Source organism: Vitis riparia, chromosome 15 (genome assembly GCF_004353265.1).
Source record: "Vitis riparia cultivar Riparia Gloire de Montpellier isolate 1030 chromosome 15, EGFV_Vit.rip_1.0, whole genome shotgun sequence".
Lineage (NCBI taxonomy): Eukaryota > Viridiplantae > Streptophyta > Magnoliopsida > Vitales > Vitaceae > Vitis > Vitis riparia.
In genome coordinates this window covers 688,326-708,719 of record NC_048445.1, presented here as the reverse complement: position 1 = coordinate 708,719, position 20,394 = coordinate 688,326, and the positions used below count along the sequence as shown (strand labels likewise).

The window sequence follows — 20,394 nt, the reverse complement described above, 5'->3', positions numbered from 1 at the left end:
GAATTTTTTTTAAATAATCTTTTTTCATTTTTCGCTTGAATTTATCTTATATTTTAAAATAAAAAAAGATTTATTAAAATCCTCATTTTCCTTTGACATTAATAAATATTTAATCCATTTCAAAACGCATGGGAATGAAGCGTTGATATCTTGTGCTGTAACTGATTGTACACCATGCTAGAAATGTTGTACATTCGTACGCCTGATATTTTTAAACAAATGATTTTGTGCCTTCGGACAAATTTACCCATTTTCTCACTAGCTAATCTGGCATGAACCGTACAAGAGGGTATTTCAATAATTTCATAGAATTAAAAATATGTCCACCAATCAGCTACTTTCTTTGCTTTTCCACTCTCCAAACAGACGGAGCGAGAAATTGAGAGAGAGCTAGAGAATCATCATTTTCATGCTCTTTTGGCTTTCTCTCACGAGAGCAGCTAACTCAATTCTCAGTGTTCTGTCATTTTCTCTATTGAACTTTCTCTGATTTTCTCAGTTCTACTTCCGAACTTGCTTCTGATGATCGGTCAGTTCTCTCTTTTTCTTTCATTCATTTTCTCTCCGTTTGTTTTGCGAGAAAAACGAAGGAAAAGAGTAGGAAACAGAGTGGCGATTTTGTTCTCTACTGTTTTCGTTTTCGAAAATTGAAAAACGTACTAGTAAGTCGGAGAGCTCTACATGTCTTCGATGGTGAAAATTTTGAGATTCAATACTTTGATTTCATTTCTTTTGTTTTCCTGGTTTTTCTCAGTAACCAAACGGAGCCTTAAGCTAACACTATGTAATTCGTGGCATTTATTATGTTTTTCTTATGATTCTAGGGTTAGACTCAAGAGTTACTTACTGATGCAGATTCAATTCAATCGCGTTAATGCTTGGATTGATTTGATTATGAATTTTCTTTGTTTCACCAGGTATTTGATTAGAAGGGTAAAGGAAGTATTTGAAATGTGTTTTATCGTGGGGTTATAGACAGCGTTTATTTAGTGTAGAAGATTGTTCTAAGAAGTTCCAGAGATATGGATTTTGCATGTAGTTTTCGGCAGCCCAATGTTTTTCTTAATGGTGAAGGCACAAGTTATAAAACCTTGGATCGATTTGATTCGCGCTTTAGGTTTCGAAGTCCAGGTTTTAATAGCAACTCTATTGGAAATCCAAAGCTTATTTCCAGAGCATATCCAAATAAAAAGATGAAGAAAATGATTGCCTTTAGTGGTTTCAATATGACCAGGGTTTTCAAGCAAGAATTTGAGGGTAAGAATTTAAGGAGATCATTGATTTACGATTTTAATATTGCTTTAAGTTGTTCAAGGGCTAAGTGTCAAAGCAATGATTCCTTAGCATATATTGATGGCAATGGTAGAAATGTAGAATTTTTAGAAAGTCATGATGAGAGTTCAATAGCTGGACCTGATGATGGTGACCAGTTGAATAGGTTGGGAGAGGGAGAAGGAGAAGGGGAAGTAGTGGAAGCGCTGAGTTTGGATGAATTGAGGGAAGTGTTGCAGAAGGCTATTAAAGAATTGGAAGTTGCAAGTCTTAATAGTACCATGTTTGAGGATAAGGCTCAGAAAATATCAGAAGCCGCCATAGCCTTGCAGGATGAAGCAGCAATTGCTTGGAATGATGTTAATTCTGTGCTTAATACTATTCAAGAAATTGTAAATGAAGAATGTATTGCCAAAGAAGCTGTTCAGAAAGCAACAATGGCTCTTTCTTTAGCTGAAGCGAGGCTTCAGGTGGCTAAAGAATCATTGGAAGCTGCAAAAATAGTGAGTATTTCACCAAAAAGTTCTAGAGAGAGTGACTCAGAAGATGAAAGCAGAATGGAAGGGTTTAGTTCATTAAGGAAAGAGGAAGAGGCATTTTTAGTTGCCCAGGAAGATATTAGGCACTGTAAGGCAACTTTATTGAGTTGTGAGGCAGAGCTGAGACGCTTGCAGTGTAGAAAGGAGGAGTTGCAGAAGGAAGTGGATAAGTTGAATGAAAAGGCAGAGAAAACACAGATGGATGCTTTGAAAGCAGAGGAGGAGGTGGCAAACATAATGCTTTTGGCAGAACAAGCTGTTGCTTTTGAACTCGAGGCTACGCAGCATGTTAATGATGCAGAGATTGCCATACAGAAAGTAGAGAAGAGTCTCTCAAATTCTCAGGTTGAAACCCCTGAAACTACTCAAGGACCAGTCTTCAGTGATGAGACTCTTGTTGAGGAGGAAAAGGCAAGTCAAGGAATTTCTGGTGATGTTAGTGTTGAAAGAGAGAGAGATATGCCAACTGAAGGTGTTAGTTTTCTTAGCGAGTCTTTATCAGATAGCCAGCCTTTTGAAGAGTTGAAACAATATGATGATTTGAGTGATCAAGAGAATGGGAAATTAAGTTTGGAGTCTCCTAAAGAATCTGAAGCAGAAACAGAAAAATCAAAGACTGGGGTTCAAACAAAAAAACAGGAAACACAGAAGGATTTGACAAGGGACAGTTCAATGTTAAATGCTCCAAAAATATTATTAAAGAAATCTTCTCGGTTCTTTTCTGCATCATTCTTCTCTTTCACAGTAGATGGGACAGATCTCATGGAGTCTGCTAGGAGGCAATTGCCCAAGTTGGTTGTTGGAATGTTGCTTCTCGGGGCTGGGTATGTATTCTATTGAACTTGGACTTTCCCTGTTTGTATTTTTCTGTTTATTTTTATTGTTCTATCTTCATCTTGTAAAACTGCAAGAAAGAATTGCTTTGTATATCATGTGCTTGCCAGATATTAATAATTTTGTGCTCCATCTTTCATCTGGTATGACCCTTTTTCTCCTTTTTTTTTCGATGAGAGCCCTTTTTCTTATTTTTCAATGGTACTTTTGATTGAGAAAATGTTGTTCGTTCAGGAATGCTTTGTAGACACTAAGTTCACAAGGATGCCTCAAAAAAAAAAAAAAAAAAGCTTTGTGGTTGAGAATTGGAGGCTAGCCTATTATTTTTTCTTTTACACATATCTGTTATTAGATTGTTTTGTTGGGTTTAAAGGTTGCCTTCCTTTGATCACAAGTTGTCATAATTTATTGCAGGGTCACCTTTTATTCTAATCGAGCAGAGAGGAGTTCTCTGGTGCTTCATCAACCAGATGTCATTACCACTAGTATTGAAGAAGTTTCCTCAAATGCGAAGCCTCTGGTCCGACAGATACGAAAACTGCCCAAGAGAATTAAGAAACTAATTGCTATGCTTCCTCACAAGAGGCATGACTGATGTCCACTTATATTAGTTCCAATTTTGGGCTAAAGGCCAACATTTAGTGCACTTTATCATATCTCTTTCCTTTTCTCTCAGATGAATGAGGAAGAAGCTTCCCTTTTTGACATGTTATGGTTACTGCTAGCAAGTGTTATATTTGTGCCTATATTCCAGAAAATTCCTGGAGGTAACTGAATTCTTGTACTTGGTCATCTAACTCTGAACTGGATTATTATTATTATTTTTTTTAATGTGATATCGTACATACTTTTAGCATTTGGGTATTTTTGGTAGAGAAGTTTCACATTATCACTAGAAGAAATTTTGCCGATGTATTGCTGCTTTGCATTTTGGATCTTCTGCTTCACTTTCCTTGTTTGTTATTCATTATGCTTTCTTAAACTGCGCAGATATAGTGCATCAAATTTTGTTAGGATCATAAAACTATGGTTTCTTGAAGAATATATTGCTCATCCTTCCTGCACTGAACCATCATCTGCATATATATGTCACTGTGCCTTCATTTCCTTTCAAAGTTTATTGCCAAGTTTCTGTACTGTTTCATTGATAGTGTGTCTTCCATCTGCTGCATGTTTAGGCAGTCCTGTTCTTGGTTACTTGGCTGCTGGTATCTTGATTGGGCCTTATGGTCTCTCTATTATTCGTCATGTACATGGGACCAAAGCGATTGCAGAATTTGGAGTTGTTTTCTTGCTATTTAATATTGGTCTTGAGGTGGACTCCATAAAATCTTTATTACTTTTTTTATTTGTTAATCTAAGACAATGATGTTCTTTATAAATGAATAAAAAAAAAATTGAACCTTCTGTCTGCATTGCAGCTATCTGTTGAAAGGCTGAGTTCCATGAAGAAATATGTTTTTGGATTGGGCACTGCTCAGGTAATTAGGAAACTTCATTCTCTTATTGTTGTTGACTGTGCATTGCTAGCTAGCCCTTTTTGTATATGAGTTTAATACCTTAGATATGTAATGTGCATGAAAATGCAGGTTTTGGTGACGGCGGTGGTGGTTGGCTTGGTTACTCATTTTATATCTGGGCAGCCTGGTCCTGCTGCAATTGTTATTGGGAATGGCCTGGCATTATCCTCTACTGCTGTTGTCCTCCAGGTTATGATTAGGACCTCTTTTACTTTAAGTGAAATAGTATTGTGGTTATTCATTTTGCCAACCTTTTGTGGACAGTGGAAAATGTGGTCATTGCATCAGTAGTATTCATCTAGGAAAACGTACTGCACCTAAGATGGGATGCTTTGCATTCTATGAATTCCAATTTGCTTGCTTAAGAATCAATTGCCTAAACACGCGGCTGAATGTCTGAAAAGCTTGTTCCTATACCAAAGGCTATCTGTAACCTAATTCAGTTACAATAAATTTATTTACTATTTTTAATAGATACTAGAAGGGAGAAGGCTTGGAGGGCTGCCCCTTTATGCTTAATGTGGATTTTATGGAAGGAAAGAAATGAAAGAGCGTTTAATGATATCGAATGGTCCGACCAAGCTTTAGAGCATTCCTTTTTGTATACTCTTGTAAATTGGGTTAGGGTGTTTATAAAGGATCATACTTTATATATGATTGATTTTATAGAATGGCTATACGTTTAGTTAGGGGAAAGGTTTTTTTGTCTTCTTTGCCTAGTTTCTTGGGCGTTCTAATTGTATACTTTGTATGTACTGTTTTCACCACTTCCAGGTGCTTCTAATTCAAGCTCTATTTACCTATCAAAAAAAAGATACTTGAAATTTGTTAGCCTATTTTAACATTTAAACACTGCTTCTCCCAAAGCTACTGCAAATAGAAGGTTGCAAAACAAATGAATTAGATTTTATTCTTGGCTTCTTTTGGGTGTAATCATGGCGTGCAACAATTCAATGTCCTTTTTACCCCTTAGTCTTCCTGACATGAACTGATTTAAGCTAATTACAGGGTCTGATTAATGATCAGTTTCATGCAACCTTCTCCTAATTTTAGTATGTTGGCTGGCCATTTAGGGTGCTTAAGTGGTTCATTGCTCTTTTGCTCACTAAACCACAGCCTTTCCCCCCAGGTGGCCTGACTCAATCCATATGTTGTTCATGATTTGGATGACAAAAATGGTGATCTGCCCAAATTAAAGGGTAAAAACTTATGTTCTTTTACTATGAAAAGGCTGCATAAAAGTGATGGAAAGTGTAGAAGGGGAAAAGGAGAGAGAAAATTCACCAAGTGATTTTGTTTTAGAAATTAAGACTAAAGATATTCTTGCCTTGCGATAGTGTGGCTTAATCCCTGGAAAATATAGAACTGAAACTTGTGCCTTTCCCTCTAGAACAATTAATTGTTTTAGAGATTCAGTAGTCTTCAATGCAACCTCCTTATTGGTTGTCATTCTTTTGATGGGAAAATGAGCTAAGCTTTGCAGCTTTCTTCTTCAGGTGCTGCAGGAGCGAGGGGAGAGCACCTCACGTCATGGACGTGCTACATTTTCTGTCTTGCTTTTCCAGGTATTCTTATGGTCTCATAAATGGCAAAGCTAGGAGGCATAATATCATGAAATGAATGTTATGGTTAAAGAAGTGGTTCTTTAAGCGGTCCTTATGCTTGCTAATACATTCTGATACTTACGAAAATTTGTATCCTTGCTTTTGTGACCATACTGTGCCATACTGGCACCCATATTTTCACATTAAGCAGTGATGAAGGCCCCTACAGCTGCAGGAATATGGTACCCATCTGTGAAAAGAAATGTTTGCATCATGCGCGTTTCAAGTTCCCAGCATAATGCATCCCATTCCTTCTTCTTCTTCCCTCATTTTTTTTATTATTTAATTCAAAAATTTAAGATGATGTGTGATTAGTCCATGTTTGTTGGTTCTTTAAGCTTATATTTTTTTTTCATGCATGCTTTGCTCCTTTTAATGATTCATGGGATTCTGTTTCCTGTCATTATTTTGGGCTTCTTCTTTGCACTTTAATTATTTAGTGAAATTTTGTTTATGTTGAAATCTTGAACATGATTTGAAAGTTTCCTTTTTCTTTTCATCTTGGTTTTTTTGTTCTCTTTTTTCAGGATTTGGCTGTTGTGGTTCTTCTAATACTCATACCTCTGATTTCACCAAATTCATCTAAAGGAGGGGTAACCTTTTCAACAATTTACTCATCTTTTTAGTATGGTAGTGAATGGATTGAATTCTTATTATTTACAACAGTAGCCAATATTGCTCTTTTTAATGTCCTATATACCTTGGTGTATGGTTTTTCTGTTGTTATCTATAAATCTTTTGGCTAATTAAAGAAAAAAAGCTTGTTCATGTTTCTAATGCTTTGTCTCCATTACCAAAATTGTCAGGCAACCTTCCCCAAGTTTCAGTTGGTAAAAATGATGGGGGCCAAGCCCTTAAAACTTGTATTTGTATCAGGGAAAGAATTGGATATAGTTCCAGAGAAGTACATTGATTTACTGAGCTTCTTGATTTAGATTTCTTCAACTTCAAATGGATCTTGTTTATTATTTGAACAAATATTTGCTTCATTTGTTGTTGGACTGGGAATCAATTTAATTCTTTATTTTTCAGAGGTAAAAATGCAAGGATTCAGGTACTTCTGTTTTCTATTTCTTTATTAAGCATGCCGTATTCGTGGACCAGATCATATGATCTGAATTAAGTAATTTCGTTCTTGGAATAGTATAAATTACGAGTTATTGAATTTCTCCATGTGTTGATCATGCTTCTTTGTTGTCAGTTGTCACTACTATTACTGCTGCTTCTATTCTTATGTTGTTATCATGGCAACAATTCTGTTTTCAGATTGGTTTTCAAGCCATTGCTGAAGCTCTCGGACTGGCTGCTGTTAAGGCATTAGTTGCCATTGCTGCCATAATTGCTGGTGGACGCTTGGTAAGTCATGCATGTTTTGATTCAACCATGTCTAAACTTTTGATTGGGGAATTTTCTTGAGTTCTCCAACTCTTTTAGCATCTTTAGAAATTGAGTCATTGAGGGATGAGTTCCCGTGTCTTTATGCTATAGCTTTCTTTAAGGATGCTTGGGTGGTAGATGTTTGGGATGGGGGTAGTTGGGGACTGAGGTTTATTAGACCATTCAATGATTGGGAGTTAGAGGAGGTAGATGCCTTATTCAGGAGGTTGCATCACTACTCCATCGTTTCAGGTACTTTTGATGCCATGGTTTGGTTGGAGACTAAGGATGGTGGTTTTTCAATTTGGTCCTTTTGCTCCTCTCTGGCAAGTAGGAGAGTGGAGCCTTTCCCGCATAGTACAGTGTGGAACTCTTGGGCCCCTATTAGAGCTAGCTTTTTTGCTTGGGAGGCAACTTGGGCTAAGATTTTGACATAGGATCAACTCAAAAGGAGGGGATGGAGGATGCCAAACAGGTGCTACATATGCAAGGCTGAAGAGGAAACGGGAGATCATTTACTTCTGCATTGTCTGAAAGCAAGTACATTGTGGCAGCTGGTTTGTGCTCTTTTTCATATTCAGTGGGTGATGCAGTCTTCTGTGAGGGGGTGCTTCTAAGTTGGAATGGTGTCCCGGTTGGTAAAAAAAGGAAAAAGGCATGGAAAGTTGCTCCTCTATGCATTTTTTGGTCCATTTGGAGGGAACGAAATAGGAGAGCTTTTGAGAATAGGGAATGCTTAGATCAAACTTTTAAAAGGTTTTATTTTTTTTGTATTTATTTTGGGATTAGAGTGTACATGGGGGATAGTATTACTTCTTTGATAGATTTTGTGGATTGGTTAGGTTCCCCATAGGGTGCGGTTGTGTTATCGCCCCTATTGGTTTTTTGTATATGTATATGTCGTGTATACCTTTTCATTAATACAATACCTGTTTTACTTATCAAAAGAAAAAAATCTTTAGAAATTGAGAGGAATCTTCTTTAATTATGTACTTAAGACAATCATAATATTATATGGATAGTGTTGGTATGCCTGGCAATAAGGAACCATTGTGTTGCAGGAGATACATTATCAATTATAGGTTCACTTTTTCTAAAATACATGGATTGTAAGATCATTAATGCTGCTCATCATTTGATCCTATTGATCATATTATAGGCTAAACCTGCAACACCTCTATGTTAGATTATTCGATGTGGTTTCATATGTCATCACTCTATTTTTTCTTGCTTTGAGCTTGTGCTTTTCTTCACTTTTGTCAGGCCAAGTTGGCATTGGAATTTGTAAGTGGTTGAGTATGGTTTAGACTAAGTTAAGCTACTTGATGTAAATTTTGATTAGAACTTCTGGTTTTAAAACATTTGTTCCCTTGGGGAAAAAAATAATAGCTTAATATCAATTTTAAATCCCTTGAAGAGGATAATTTTGAAAGGTTCACCTTTTTTAATTGAGGCTTGTGTTACAGCATCTGATATGTTTCTCCTTCAGTTATTATATGAAGTACAGCCTGCACCTTGCACTTATTTTTTTGCATCTGCTTTTGCAGCTACTTAGACCAATTTATAAGCAAATTGCTGAAAATCAAAATGCAGAGATATTTTCTGCCAATACACTTCTTGTTATCTTGGGGACTAGTCTCCTTACAGCCAGGGTATTGGATGCTTTTCATAATTATTATTATTCTTTTCTTATACCAATCAAGTTGTGTCTCCCTTTTTTCCTTAAGAAAAAATCATTTTTCTTGAACAGGCAGGCCTTTCCATGGCATTGGGAGCATTTTTGGCTGGTTTGCTTCTTGCAGAAACTGAATTTTCCTTACAGGTTGAATCAGATATTGCTCCATATCGTGGCCTTTTATTGGGTCTCTTCTTCATGACGGTAGGTTCTTCACCATGCCATATCCAAGAGAGGCATTTATTTATCCATTCCTAACATATAAACCTCGTTTCTATTCCTTGAAGTTACCTGTTTGGAGAGAATGTATCCATTGTAAATGTAGTGCCCACTCTTTGAGCTGTTTTGATCTTCCACCTTTGGGCCACTTGTGTGGAATTTCATTCTTTCTGTTATTTATTTGTATTTTCATCAAATAAATTTTATGGCACCAGCCCTTAAGGCTTGACTCAAGTGGTAAAGGGATGGGGAGGGTTTGTGGAAGGTTCTAGGTTCAAGTCCCAATGGGAGCAAAATCTACCTATAAAAAAAATAAAAAATTATGGCACCAGTCTTACTGCCACATGAGAGGAATATCACTTGGTTATTTGACTGGGATATTGGTTTTCAATTTGGCAGGCTGATATTGCCACTGTATTACTGAATCATGATTCTTGATATTTCTATTAACGGAAATCTTTTTGTGGGTTTCCAGGTGGGAATGTCTATTGATCCAAAGCTTCTTATTTCAAACTTTCCAGTTATAATGGGGACATTAGGACTCTTAATTGGTGGCAAGGCTTTATTGGTTGCTTTAGTTGGCAAACTTTTTGGCATTTCAATCATATCTGCAATAAGAGTTGGTCTTCTTCTTGCTCCGGGGGGAGAATTTGCTTTTGTGGCTTTTGGTGAAGCTGTTAATCAGGTTTTCCTTTCTGTGAACTTAATACTTTGTTCATGAGATTTACTGGTTAACATTATTGTTTATACAGCCTTATCAACTTTTTGGAAGTCACTCTTGTAGATCCAATTAACAATTCTAGATCCAATTTGTTACTTTAATGCTTCATAGATGACAGATTTTAATTTTTCATTTGGCAATTTGGCTCATGTAATAGAAACTTGACACCATATTTTGATCCGAACTGGGAAATGTTTAGCGATGTATAAGCATATAGGATTAACCTGTCATGGATGCTAGATTGACAAGTTAATCCAATGCTTCTTTGAAGGCCCATCTGTATTTTGATTGTAAGATGATATTTCACTCAGTAACGCACCAAGCCATCTTGTTTGATAGAGCCTACTGTCAAGAGGGGATACAGTTAATTTTCCTGAATTGAATGAAAATTATTATCATTGTCATTGTTAGGACTTTGCTAATTAGCCTTGTTTGCAGGGCATAATGTCTCCTCAGCTATCATCTTTGCTGTTTCTTGTGGTGGGAATTTCTATGGCCCTGACCCCATGGTTAGCTGCTGGAGGACAATTAATTGCGTCTCGTTTTGAGCAGCATGATGTGCGAAGTTTGTTACCTGTTGAGAGTGAGGTAAAATTCTCAATATAATGGTTCACAGCTATTGATTACAGAAGCATATATTGACATGGTGAGTTTTTGATGCATGAACACATCCAAAACTAGCTTGGTTATTCATTTGAGATATATCACAAGGGAGACAAAAAAGATAATGGAGGTATAAAAATGTTGAGTTAGGTGATCCTTACCCGCACTGGGCTGAATTTTTTGATGTGATCTTTATTGTCTTTGATGTCGAGGTTGTGAAACTTTTTTCCCTTAATATATTATAGGGTTGGTAAAAAACATAGAGGAGTTGTAGAAACAATTGACTAGTTATTCTTATCTACAATGGAGTGGAATTGTTTTCATGTGCTCTTAAATGCACTGATTTCAAGGATGTGGAACCCTTTTGCCTTTAAGGTGCATCACCGTGTTTTTTCTGTATTTCAATATTATATACTGGTTGTGCTTAAATCACTTAAAGGGGTTTTGTTGCTTGGTAAATTGGTGGTCTGCTCGTAGAATATAGGGATTTTCCTCCTTCAAGTGTCACCACTGAGACTCCATGAAAAGATACCTGAAAAGGAAAAAAAAAAAATGACAGCTATGGCAGTTTGTTTGTTCGTTTTTACTTTTTTCTTTTTCCTTTTATTTTATTTAGGTTTTTATTGGTGATAAATGTACCTATTGAATATCGATATCAGTTAGATTCATGCTCATTTATCTTTTACTGTTACTGTTATTTAGATTCATTCTCATTATATAATCGTAGGTAGCAGTGGTGTTTGTTCTGATGGAAAGATATGTTCTGTATGGTTAACACCAAGATTATACTGGTGTAGTTACTGATTTCTTCAATCTTGATTTCCTATTGCATGATTTTGTTTCCAGACAGATGATTTGCAAGATCATATTATCATTTGTGGATTTGGACGTGTTGGACAGGTATTGTCAAAATTTTCATTTTTTGTTTAATAAATTAATTTGAAATAAGTTTTATATAGTGAATGTTTTTTTTTTTTTTTAACTGGAATACAAAATTCATTTGTAACCGTACTTGTCTCTGATTTTTCTTTTTAACTTCTTAGATCATTGCTCAGCTTCTCTCAGAACGACTAATTCCATTTGTTGCACTTGATGTGAGGAGGTAAAGTTTCTTCTTTTTGCTTGATTACATCACACTGACACATATTTCTTAGGAAATCAATGGAATTAGTCCCTATGGTTTCCTTAGTGTATGAAATAAGCCAATATTTGGTTTGTGATCTTGTTTGGATGATTTATTTTGCAATGTTGAAATGATGATCTTGGTAAAATGATTTGCTACTTAGGATTAGCATTACACTAAGGTGGTGCTTGTTTTTTTAGCTTAATGCTGAATGCAATTTGATATTAGACTTTAGATGATTTATTTTTAACTTTTTTTTTTTTTTACTTATTACTTATTTAAATTTTTTTTTGATTGAATAGAAAAAAGCCAAAATATTTGATTTTTTGTTGAATGCTAAATATAACTTTTTGAAATAAGCAAGACACAATCTCAATACGACCCTTTCCCTATTAATACTTACCAAAAATAAAATAATAATAAAACAAACAACTTAATACTTAATACTATTAAGTTGTATTTAGAGTTCAATTAAATTTTGTTTTGTTTAGATTTAAATAAAAAAAAAAAAACACCACCTAAATATGGTTTCTTATTTAATTTTTATGCAAACTATGGGCAGAACCCAGAAATGTCTCTTTAGCAATGCTGTAAATGTAATTTGCCATCTATATGAGTGTTCTACACAAGTATCAAGGGAAAGTGCATTATCAAACCGTCAAACACAAACAATATTTCAGCTAAAGACTGCCAGAATCTTTATTAGTGCCAACATGGAGATGTTAGTGTCACCTTCAACTCAGGGATTTCAAATTTTTTTTTTTAGGATATGATTGATTCTCAGAAAATTTGAAGGAAAATGTGAGGAAAAAATAATAGAGATGAAAAAAAAAAAAAAAAAAGTGGAGGAAAATAAAAAATAAATCTAAAGTTAATAAATTATTTTTATTCTTCTAACTCTTTTCACTAATTTTTCTTCCTCTATGCAAAGATTAAATAATTTGAAAATGCATGAGTTTTTAACTAATTTTAATTAGATTTGATTTTCTTTTGCATTTTTCATAGTAAATCAAGCATGATAAAAATCATTTTCCTTAGCTTTTTTTTTTTTTTCCCTTTCCTTGGAACCAAACCTAGCATTAAAGATATGGTGATCTTCTGCAGGAGCATGGATATCTCCTCTAAGTGAGCCTTCATACTAACATGCCCTTGAAACGCCTTCTAGCATAGAAGTATTGTTAGAGGCTTGTTCTAGTTCCTGCAAATATTGTGAAGAACAGGTTTCTCATGGAACTTGTATCAAATTTTCACTTTAAGCTGCTTTGGTTTTGCAACAAAGGCAGACTCAATGCAATCCTGTTGGAATATAGGAATTTGTGCAGAACATTGAGAAATTAAGTATGGGTTAACATGTCATGTTAGGATGTGATTACTTGATTCTTTTGCTTTCCGGATTAGGTTATCCAGAATTAGACAAGTGTTAGTTCTTCCCATCATCTATGCAAAATCCTGTTAAGGGCCGAATTTGAAGAATGTTTGTTCATTTCTAATGAAGTCCTAGGAATATACTGGAGGCTGTAAAGTGTCTGGAGATCTCCTAATCAAATCTGGTTCTGGCATTCTTATTAAGGAAAAAACAAAATGAAAGTCTGATACTAGCTTTTGGATGAGTGGGGTTTGAATTATTATTTTGTTATTAACTATCATTATTATTATTTAAAGCTATCTGAAATCTCCTCAGCTTGGAAGTTTTCTTTTACAAAGTATTTTGTCTGTTCCAATTTCTTATTATTCAGTTTCAGTCGTTCACAATTATGTCCACTGAATCTGGTCTTTTCATTTATTTATTTTCAATTATGTCCACAATTTCGTGCCGGTTTAAAAATTGTGTGGAGTGGATGGTGTAGTGTGGGTGTTCACTGGAGTGTATGGGCCGGTATGCAGTAGAGATAGAGAGGATTTTTGGGAGGAACTTGGGTCAGTTAAAGGGTGACCCTTGGTGTGTGGGAGGGGATTTCAATTTGGTAAGGTTTCTAGAGGAGCGCAGTAGGGGAGGTGGGCTTACTGCTTCAATGAGGAGATTCTCAGAAGTGTTAGAGGATTTGGAGTTGAGGGATTTTCTTTAATGGAGGGCACGTTTACTTGGAGAGGAGGCTTGAATAACCAGGTCCAGTCTAGGCTGGATAGGTTCTTAGTGACGGACAACTGGGATAATCTGTTCAATGGGGCTGTGCAGGGTATTCTCCCCAGACCTGTCTCGGATCACTTCCCGGTCCTCCTAGAAGGAGGAGGGTTGAAGAGGGGACCTTCCCCTTTCAGATTTGAGAATATGTGGTTGGAGGAGGAGGGTTTCAAAGACAAGATGAAGACGTGGTGGGGGAGTTTAAAATTTATAGGGACATCCAACTACATTTTAGATGCTAAATTGAGGGCCCTTAAAAATATTCTGAAGATTTGGAATAAAGAAGAGTTTGGGCTCGTTGAGACTAAAAAGGGTGAAGCTCTTATGCAGGTTGAGTATTGGGATGAAAAGGAAAAATATGCAGCTTTAAATATGGAAGAATGTGAAGCAAGAAATGGAGCAAGGGAGTCCTGCAAGTCTTGGGTGATGAAGGAAGAGATTTTTTGGAGGCAGAAGTCTAGGGAGTTGTGGCTGAAGGAGGGGGACAATAATACCAGATTTTTTCATAGGATAGCGAATGCTCATAGTAAAAGAAACTGGCTATCCAAGTTGAAAGTTAATGGTTGTTGGCACTCAGAGGAAAATAATTTAAAAAACAGTGTGGTGGGGGTGTTTCAAGAGCTGTACTCAGAAGAAGAGGGGTGGCGCCCTAGTGTCGACAGGCTGTCCTTTATGGGGTTAGATAACAGTGAGGCTGAGGGGTTGGAGAATCCTTTCTCGGAGGAAGAGGTGTTTGCAGCTCTTACGGATATAGGTAAAGACAAAGCCCCAGGGCCGGATGGTTTTACCATGGCGTTTTGGCTTTTTGGGTGGGATGTGGTGAAGGTTGAGATTATGGCCTTTTTTAGAGAATTCCATGAAAGGGGTAGATCTGTAAAATCTCTAAATGCCACCTTCTTGGTTTTAGTCCCTAAGAAGGGAGGTGCAGAAGATTTGAAAGATTTCTGATCGATTAGCCTTGTGGGAAGCCTTTACAAGTTGTTGGCCAAGGTGTTGGCAAATAGAATCAAGAAGGTAATGGGAAAAGTGATTTCGGAACCCCAAAATGCCTTTGTGGAGGGTAGACAAATTCTTGATGCAGTTTTGATTGCAAATGAGGTTGTGATTCCAGGTTGAAAAGCAATCAAGGGGGTGTGATGTGTAAGTTGGATATAGAGAAGGCCTATGATCACGTCTGCTGGAAGTTCTTGTTGGCTGTGCTAAAAAAAATGGGCTTTGGGGAGAGATGGATTAAGTGGATAGAGTGGTGTATCTCTACTGTAAGATACTCTGTTCTTATAAATGGTTCTTCCTCCAGATTTTTCCAAAGTTCAAAGGGTTTGGGACAAGGAGACCCCCTATCCCCTTATCTGTTCGTGATAGTTATGGAGGTGTTTAGTTGCTTAATGAGAAGGGCCATTAGTGGGGGCTTTTTATCAGGATGGAGGGTAAGAGCCAGGGGTGGAGAAGGGATTCTGATATCTCACTTGCTTTTTGCGGATGACACCTTGGTGTTTTGTGAGGAGTCTCAGGATCAGTTGACGAATCTAAGCTGGCTTCTCATGTGGTTTGAGGCTTGCTCAGGGTTGAGAGTTAACTTGGAGAAGAGTGAGCTTATTTCGGTGGGGAGGGTGAATGATATAGAGGATTTGGCTTTGGAGTTGGGATGTAAAGTGGGTGGTCTGGCTTCCCGTTATTTGGGTCTGCCTTTGGGGGCACCCTTCAAATCAAAGGTGGTATGAGATAGTGTTGAAGAGAGGTTTTGGAAAAGGCTGGCTATGTGGAAGAGACAGTATATTTCAAAAGGGGGAAGACTCACCCTAATTCGGAGCACTCTATCTAGTTTGCTGGTTTATTTCATGTCTCTTTTCTTTTTGCCCAGAAAAGTAAGGCTGAGGTTGGAGAAGATTCAGAGGGACTTCCTGTGGGGGGGAGGTACTCTTGAACAGAGGCCACATCTTGTTAGGTGGAACTTGGTTTGTCTGGAAAGAAAGAAAGGTGGTTTGGGGGTGAGAAATTTAGATTTGATGAATAAAGCTCTCTTGGGTAAGTGGAATTGGCGTTTTGCCATTGAAAGTGAGGCTTTGTGGAAGCAAGCGATCAGTCACAAATATGGTGTAGAGGAAGGGGGATGGTGTACTTGGGCTGTAAGTGGAAGGCATGGTGTAGGGCTTTGGAAAGCTATTAGAAAGGAGTGGTTGGGTATGTATAGCAGTTTAGCCTACCGCGTAGGTAATGGTAGGAGAGTGAGATTCTGGAAGGATAAGTGGTTTGGAGATGAGCCTCTTTGCGAGTCCTTCCCTTCTTTATTTGCCATTTCCCTAGCTAAAGATGCCTGGGTATCGGATGTGTGGAACCCAAATGGTGTAGGGGATGGTTGGACCCCTCTTTTCTCAAGGGCGCTTAATGATTGGGAAATTGAGGGGCGGTTTATGCTAAAAATCCAAGCCTTTAGGGTGCAAAGGGAGGACGAGGATAAGGTGGTTTGGACAACATCTAGAAGTGGAGATTTATCAGTCAAGTCACTCTATTCTATTCTGGAGCCCGGAGGATCTGCTTTGTTCCCTTATGATAGTATTTGGAGAGTGTATGTGCCTCCTAAGGTAACTTTCTTCACTTGGGAAGCTTCTTGGGGCAAAATCTTAACTTTGGAGCAACTCCAGAGGAGGGGGTACTCTTTGGCAAATAGGTGTTTTCTTTGTCTTTCTGAAGCAGAAACGGTGGATCACCTTTTACTTCATTGTGTTAAGACGCAGACATTGTGAAATCTTCTTTTTTCTCTCTTTGGTGTGGCTTGGGTTCTCTCTGGTTCAGTTAAGGAAACTCTCCTTGGATGGCATGGAGCGTTTGTGGGGAAAACCCGTACAAAGGCGTGGCAAATGACCTCCTTATGTATATTTTGGTCAGTTTGGAAGGAAAGAAATTTGTTGGCTTTTGGGAATGAGGTGCTTTCACTCCAAAGGCTGAAACATTCTTTTGTATGTAATCTGTGGTCTTGGGTTAGGGTGTGTATAGTTTTGAGCCCTCGTTCTCTTGTTAGCTTTTTTGAGTGGCTAGACTCTAGTTAAGGGTAGGGGTTTCTTTCCACTTCCTTGGTTTAGAGTATGTGGGCTGCTTTTGTATACTCCCTTTATACCTAGAGGGCACTAGTTTGGTGTCTCCTTTTTCTGTTTAATATATTTCTCTTTACTTATAAAAAAAAAAAAAATAAGTTTATGGAAAACTCATATTTTCTCAAAGTATCCCCGTGAATGTTTTGGTAATGGCAACTTGAAAGTAACAAAATGAAAAAAAGAGAGGAGTCAATTTATATTTTCACGTTTCTACTATGTTGATGGCCTTAAGAATGTTTCATATTTGTGTAGTATTGATGAGTAGGCATATTCTGCACTAGCACCCAGTTTAGTTACATTACCATTCCTGTTCATTTCAGTGATCGAGTTGCAATGGGGCGTGCCCTCGACCTTCCTGTTTATTTTGGAGATGCTGGTAGTCGAGAGGTAAGACCTTATCTTCAAAAAATAGCATGCTTACCAGCAGCTCCATTTTCTTATATGCTTTTCCATATACTGAGTGAACAGGTTCTCCACAAAGTTGGTGCTGAAAGAGCATGTGCTGCTGCAATAACTCTAGATACTCCTGGTGCAAACTATAGAACTGTTTGGGCCCTGAGCAAGTATTTTTCCAATGTGAAAACATTTGTCCGTGCTCATGATGTTGATCATGGCCTTAATTTGGAAAAGGCTGGGGCAACAGCGGTATCATTAATTTTACTTTCCCTTTTTCTATTCTCTAATTTTTTGACCTCTTGGACATTTATTGCATTAGTTATTGAAAATCTACAACTACTAAAACTAATACCTATTATCGGAGTATATTTTCTTAGGGTTTTTGTCTTCCCTTCTAAATCACCCCTTGACTTTTATTTCGCATCATCTGTTAAAAAACATACAGGTTGTTCCAGAGACCTTGGAACCAAGTCTGCAGTTAGCTGCTGCTGTTCTTGCACAGGTAAACAGAATCATTACCCCTCAATCATATTAAATATTCTATTGCTAATTTAAACTGATGGAAAATCAGGATTTTAGATCCTCAACATTAAAACCATTTCTAATGGAAGCTCTACTAGCAAAAACGCTTTGGCTTAAAAGCGTTTTAATCAGAATCACTCTGACACAGATTCTTAATATTGTATTCTTGTTAGTATTGCTAGTTGCAGGAGTGTATCACACGCTTATTGCTTGGTCATATATCATATGCACAAAGCTGAAGAGACAATCTCATTGATTTCATTACTGACCCTGAAGAGTTCTTGTCATCATGTTGAATGAATTATTACTCATAGTTCTCTTTACATACATAAATACACATAATGAAATGGTGAAGCTTTAGGTTAAGGGTGTCAGATTTTAGTTTAATAGGATCTCCTAATGCAAAAATCCTAAACCATTGATGGTCTGTTTGTTCATTGTTTTTATCATTTAAAAGGAAAGATGATTCAAAAGGGAGCTTGCCTTTTTGTTCTCTCTTTTCTTTTTTGCTTGGCTGTTGGTGCCTATTATACTTTGGTGTGCCCCTTGCTTAAGCACTGTCAAATATCTGCTTTTTGCCTGTCAAAAAAGGTAAAATGATTCAGGTGCTTGACCGCATGCTCATCTCTTGCTTCAGCTTAACTTTATTCCACCCAGTCTGATATTTCTAGAATTGGAATGGCCATAAACAACATAGTCTGCCTTTGAAAGAGTTCTGTCCATGTTTGTGTGATAAAATCATAGTTCTCTTGTTTCCTGTTTTAGGCGAAATTGCCCACATCAGAGATTGCAGCTACAATCAATGAGTTCAGATCCCGCCACCTCTCCGAGCTCACTGAGGTACTCAACGTTGATCAGTTTCTAAAATGATTTTTTTTTTAACCCTATGTTTGGTTCCAGAAAAAACAAAAAGTAAAGAAAAAAAAATTATATTTGATTCCTTTAAAGTTGCAAAGGAAGGAAAAAAGCTAAGCCTGAAAATTTATTTTTTAGAATTTGAACCCTTCCGGACCAGTGAGAGAATTGAACCGTATACTTCTCTTTGGATTATTCACAATTGCGATCTGAAGGGATATGTGGAATGAATTATTTACTTTTGCAGCTATGTGAAGCAAGCGGAAGCTCCCTTGGCTATGGATTCTCTCGGATCGCGAGTAAATCCAAACCTCAGCCCCCTGATTCTTCGGATGAGAACCAGATCACCGAGGGAACATTAGCTGTATGAATTACACCAAATTTTACCCAGGTAAATCAAAGGAAGGAATCAAAAAAAAAAAAACTCATAAAGAGTTGTATAGCGGTTGCATTTTTCTTTGGTAGAAACTGTACATAAAATCACCAAGAAAGAAGTGAAAAATGGAACTCTTCATTGGTGAAATTTTTGTTTCATAAAATTTTGTTAGACTTCTCCCTATGAAATTGCATTTCAAAACGTTGCTTAATCTCTTGTAGTTCTTCGTTATAACCGTCATATTTTCCCTTTTTGGAGAGGATTATGAGATCCGGTAGACTGCCTGCCAGCATTTGGTTTTATTGCTGTTTTTATGTTATATTTTATACTTTGTCTTTCATTAGTTGAAATTGCATTTACGAGATGCAATAATAAGAACCTTCTTGGAAACTCTGTTTTAAATTATTTTTATTCTCTTTATAGTAGAAAATACTTTTTTAATTAAAAAATATAATAATTTAAAATTTTTTGTATTGCGTATAATTATATAGAGAATTAAGTTGAAAAGAAAAATATTTTTCATAATTGAATTCTCAAATAAAATTTTGTCTTTAAAAATAATTAAGAAGTGGTTTTGAAAACTCTCCTCAAAACATATTTTTTCATAATAAAATGTGACAAATTACAACTTACAAGAGGTGCCTAAATAATTGAAATAAATCCGTATTGCTCGTTCTTTGCAGGGTAGAGGGTCATTGGGTCAATGGGGAATAGAATTGATGTTTTCACAAATATTGGTTAATAAGTCAAATTTACATTCCATGCCATTTTTAACAGGGTAATAATCAATTATAAATTTTGAACAACTTTGTTTTCTCATTTAAAAAAATGCAAAATATTTTTTAAATATGGTAATTGAAAAATTATTTCTAAATTTTTCTTATTGTTAAGAAGTTAAATATTGAATTTTAAAATTCTCTTTTAAAAAATGATTTTAAAATTTACTATTTATAATAAATTTATTTCTTTTAAATATAACTTCAATAAAATTAAGATGAATATTTGAAGTATTCTCGTAAATTTAAAATTAATTTTGAAGTGCAACAAATCTAAATTACGCATACAACTATCATTTCAATTGTTTTTTTTTTATATTTGAAAACAGATAAATGTAAAAAGTCCAAAAAATTATTAAAAGAAACAATTTTTGGGTATAGGCCTCACACTTCCTAAATTAAACAAGTAATAATACTTGTGTGTGTGTTTTAAAAGTGTAAAAAAAAACTTATTTAATTAATAAAATTAAATATCATAATAGATTTAATAAAAATATATTTAAAATATAATTCCCGAATATAAAATTCAATTTCATGTTAGCAATGGTTACTTTTGTTTTTTCACTTCTTTTAGATTCAAATTTTGCTTTAATGGATTGGATGGAGAATTATCCAATGAGTCTAATAATAAGGACTTACGAAAAAAATGAAAAAGTAAAAAACAGGAAAAAAAATATGCAAGTCCAATCAAATTCCTTTTCTATCTATGGTTACCATTTTTGTTTTTGTTGTTGTTTTTTTTTTTGCTTTTTTAACATTTTTTTCTAA

The 20,394-nt window shown here is 36.1% G+C and overlaps 1 protein-coding gene across 1 annotated transcript; it reads left to right on the top strand.

Moving 5' to 3' along the window:
- The first annotated feature begins 366 nt into the window (after positions 1-366).
- LOC117932140 (K(+) efflux antiporter 2, chloroplastic-like) lies at positions 367-19,061 on the top strand. Its single transcript, XM_034853218.1, has 21 exons — positions 367-529; positions 918-2,635; positions 3,060-3,230; positions 3,288-3,412; positions 3,824-3,960; positions 4,067-4,126; positions 4,235-4,354; positions 5,662-5,730; positions 6,297-6,362; positions 7,036-7,125; positions 8,694-8,798; positions 8,897-9,025; positions 9,516-9,725; positions 10,200-10,349; positions 11,211-11,264; positions 11,408-11,466; positions 17,022-17,088; positions 17,170-17,346; positions 17,543-17,599; positions 18,385-18,459; positions 18,722-19,061. Exons 2-21 carry the CDS (start codon positions 1,023-1,025, stop codon positions 18,842-18,844), a joined length of 3,657 nt encoding a protein of 1,218 aa, XP_034709109.1. The 5' UTR covers positions 367-529; positions 918-1,022; the 3' UTR covers positions 18,845-19,061.
- The last annotated feature ends 1,333 nt before the right edge of the window (positions 19,062-20,394 follow it).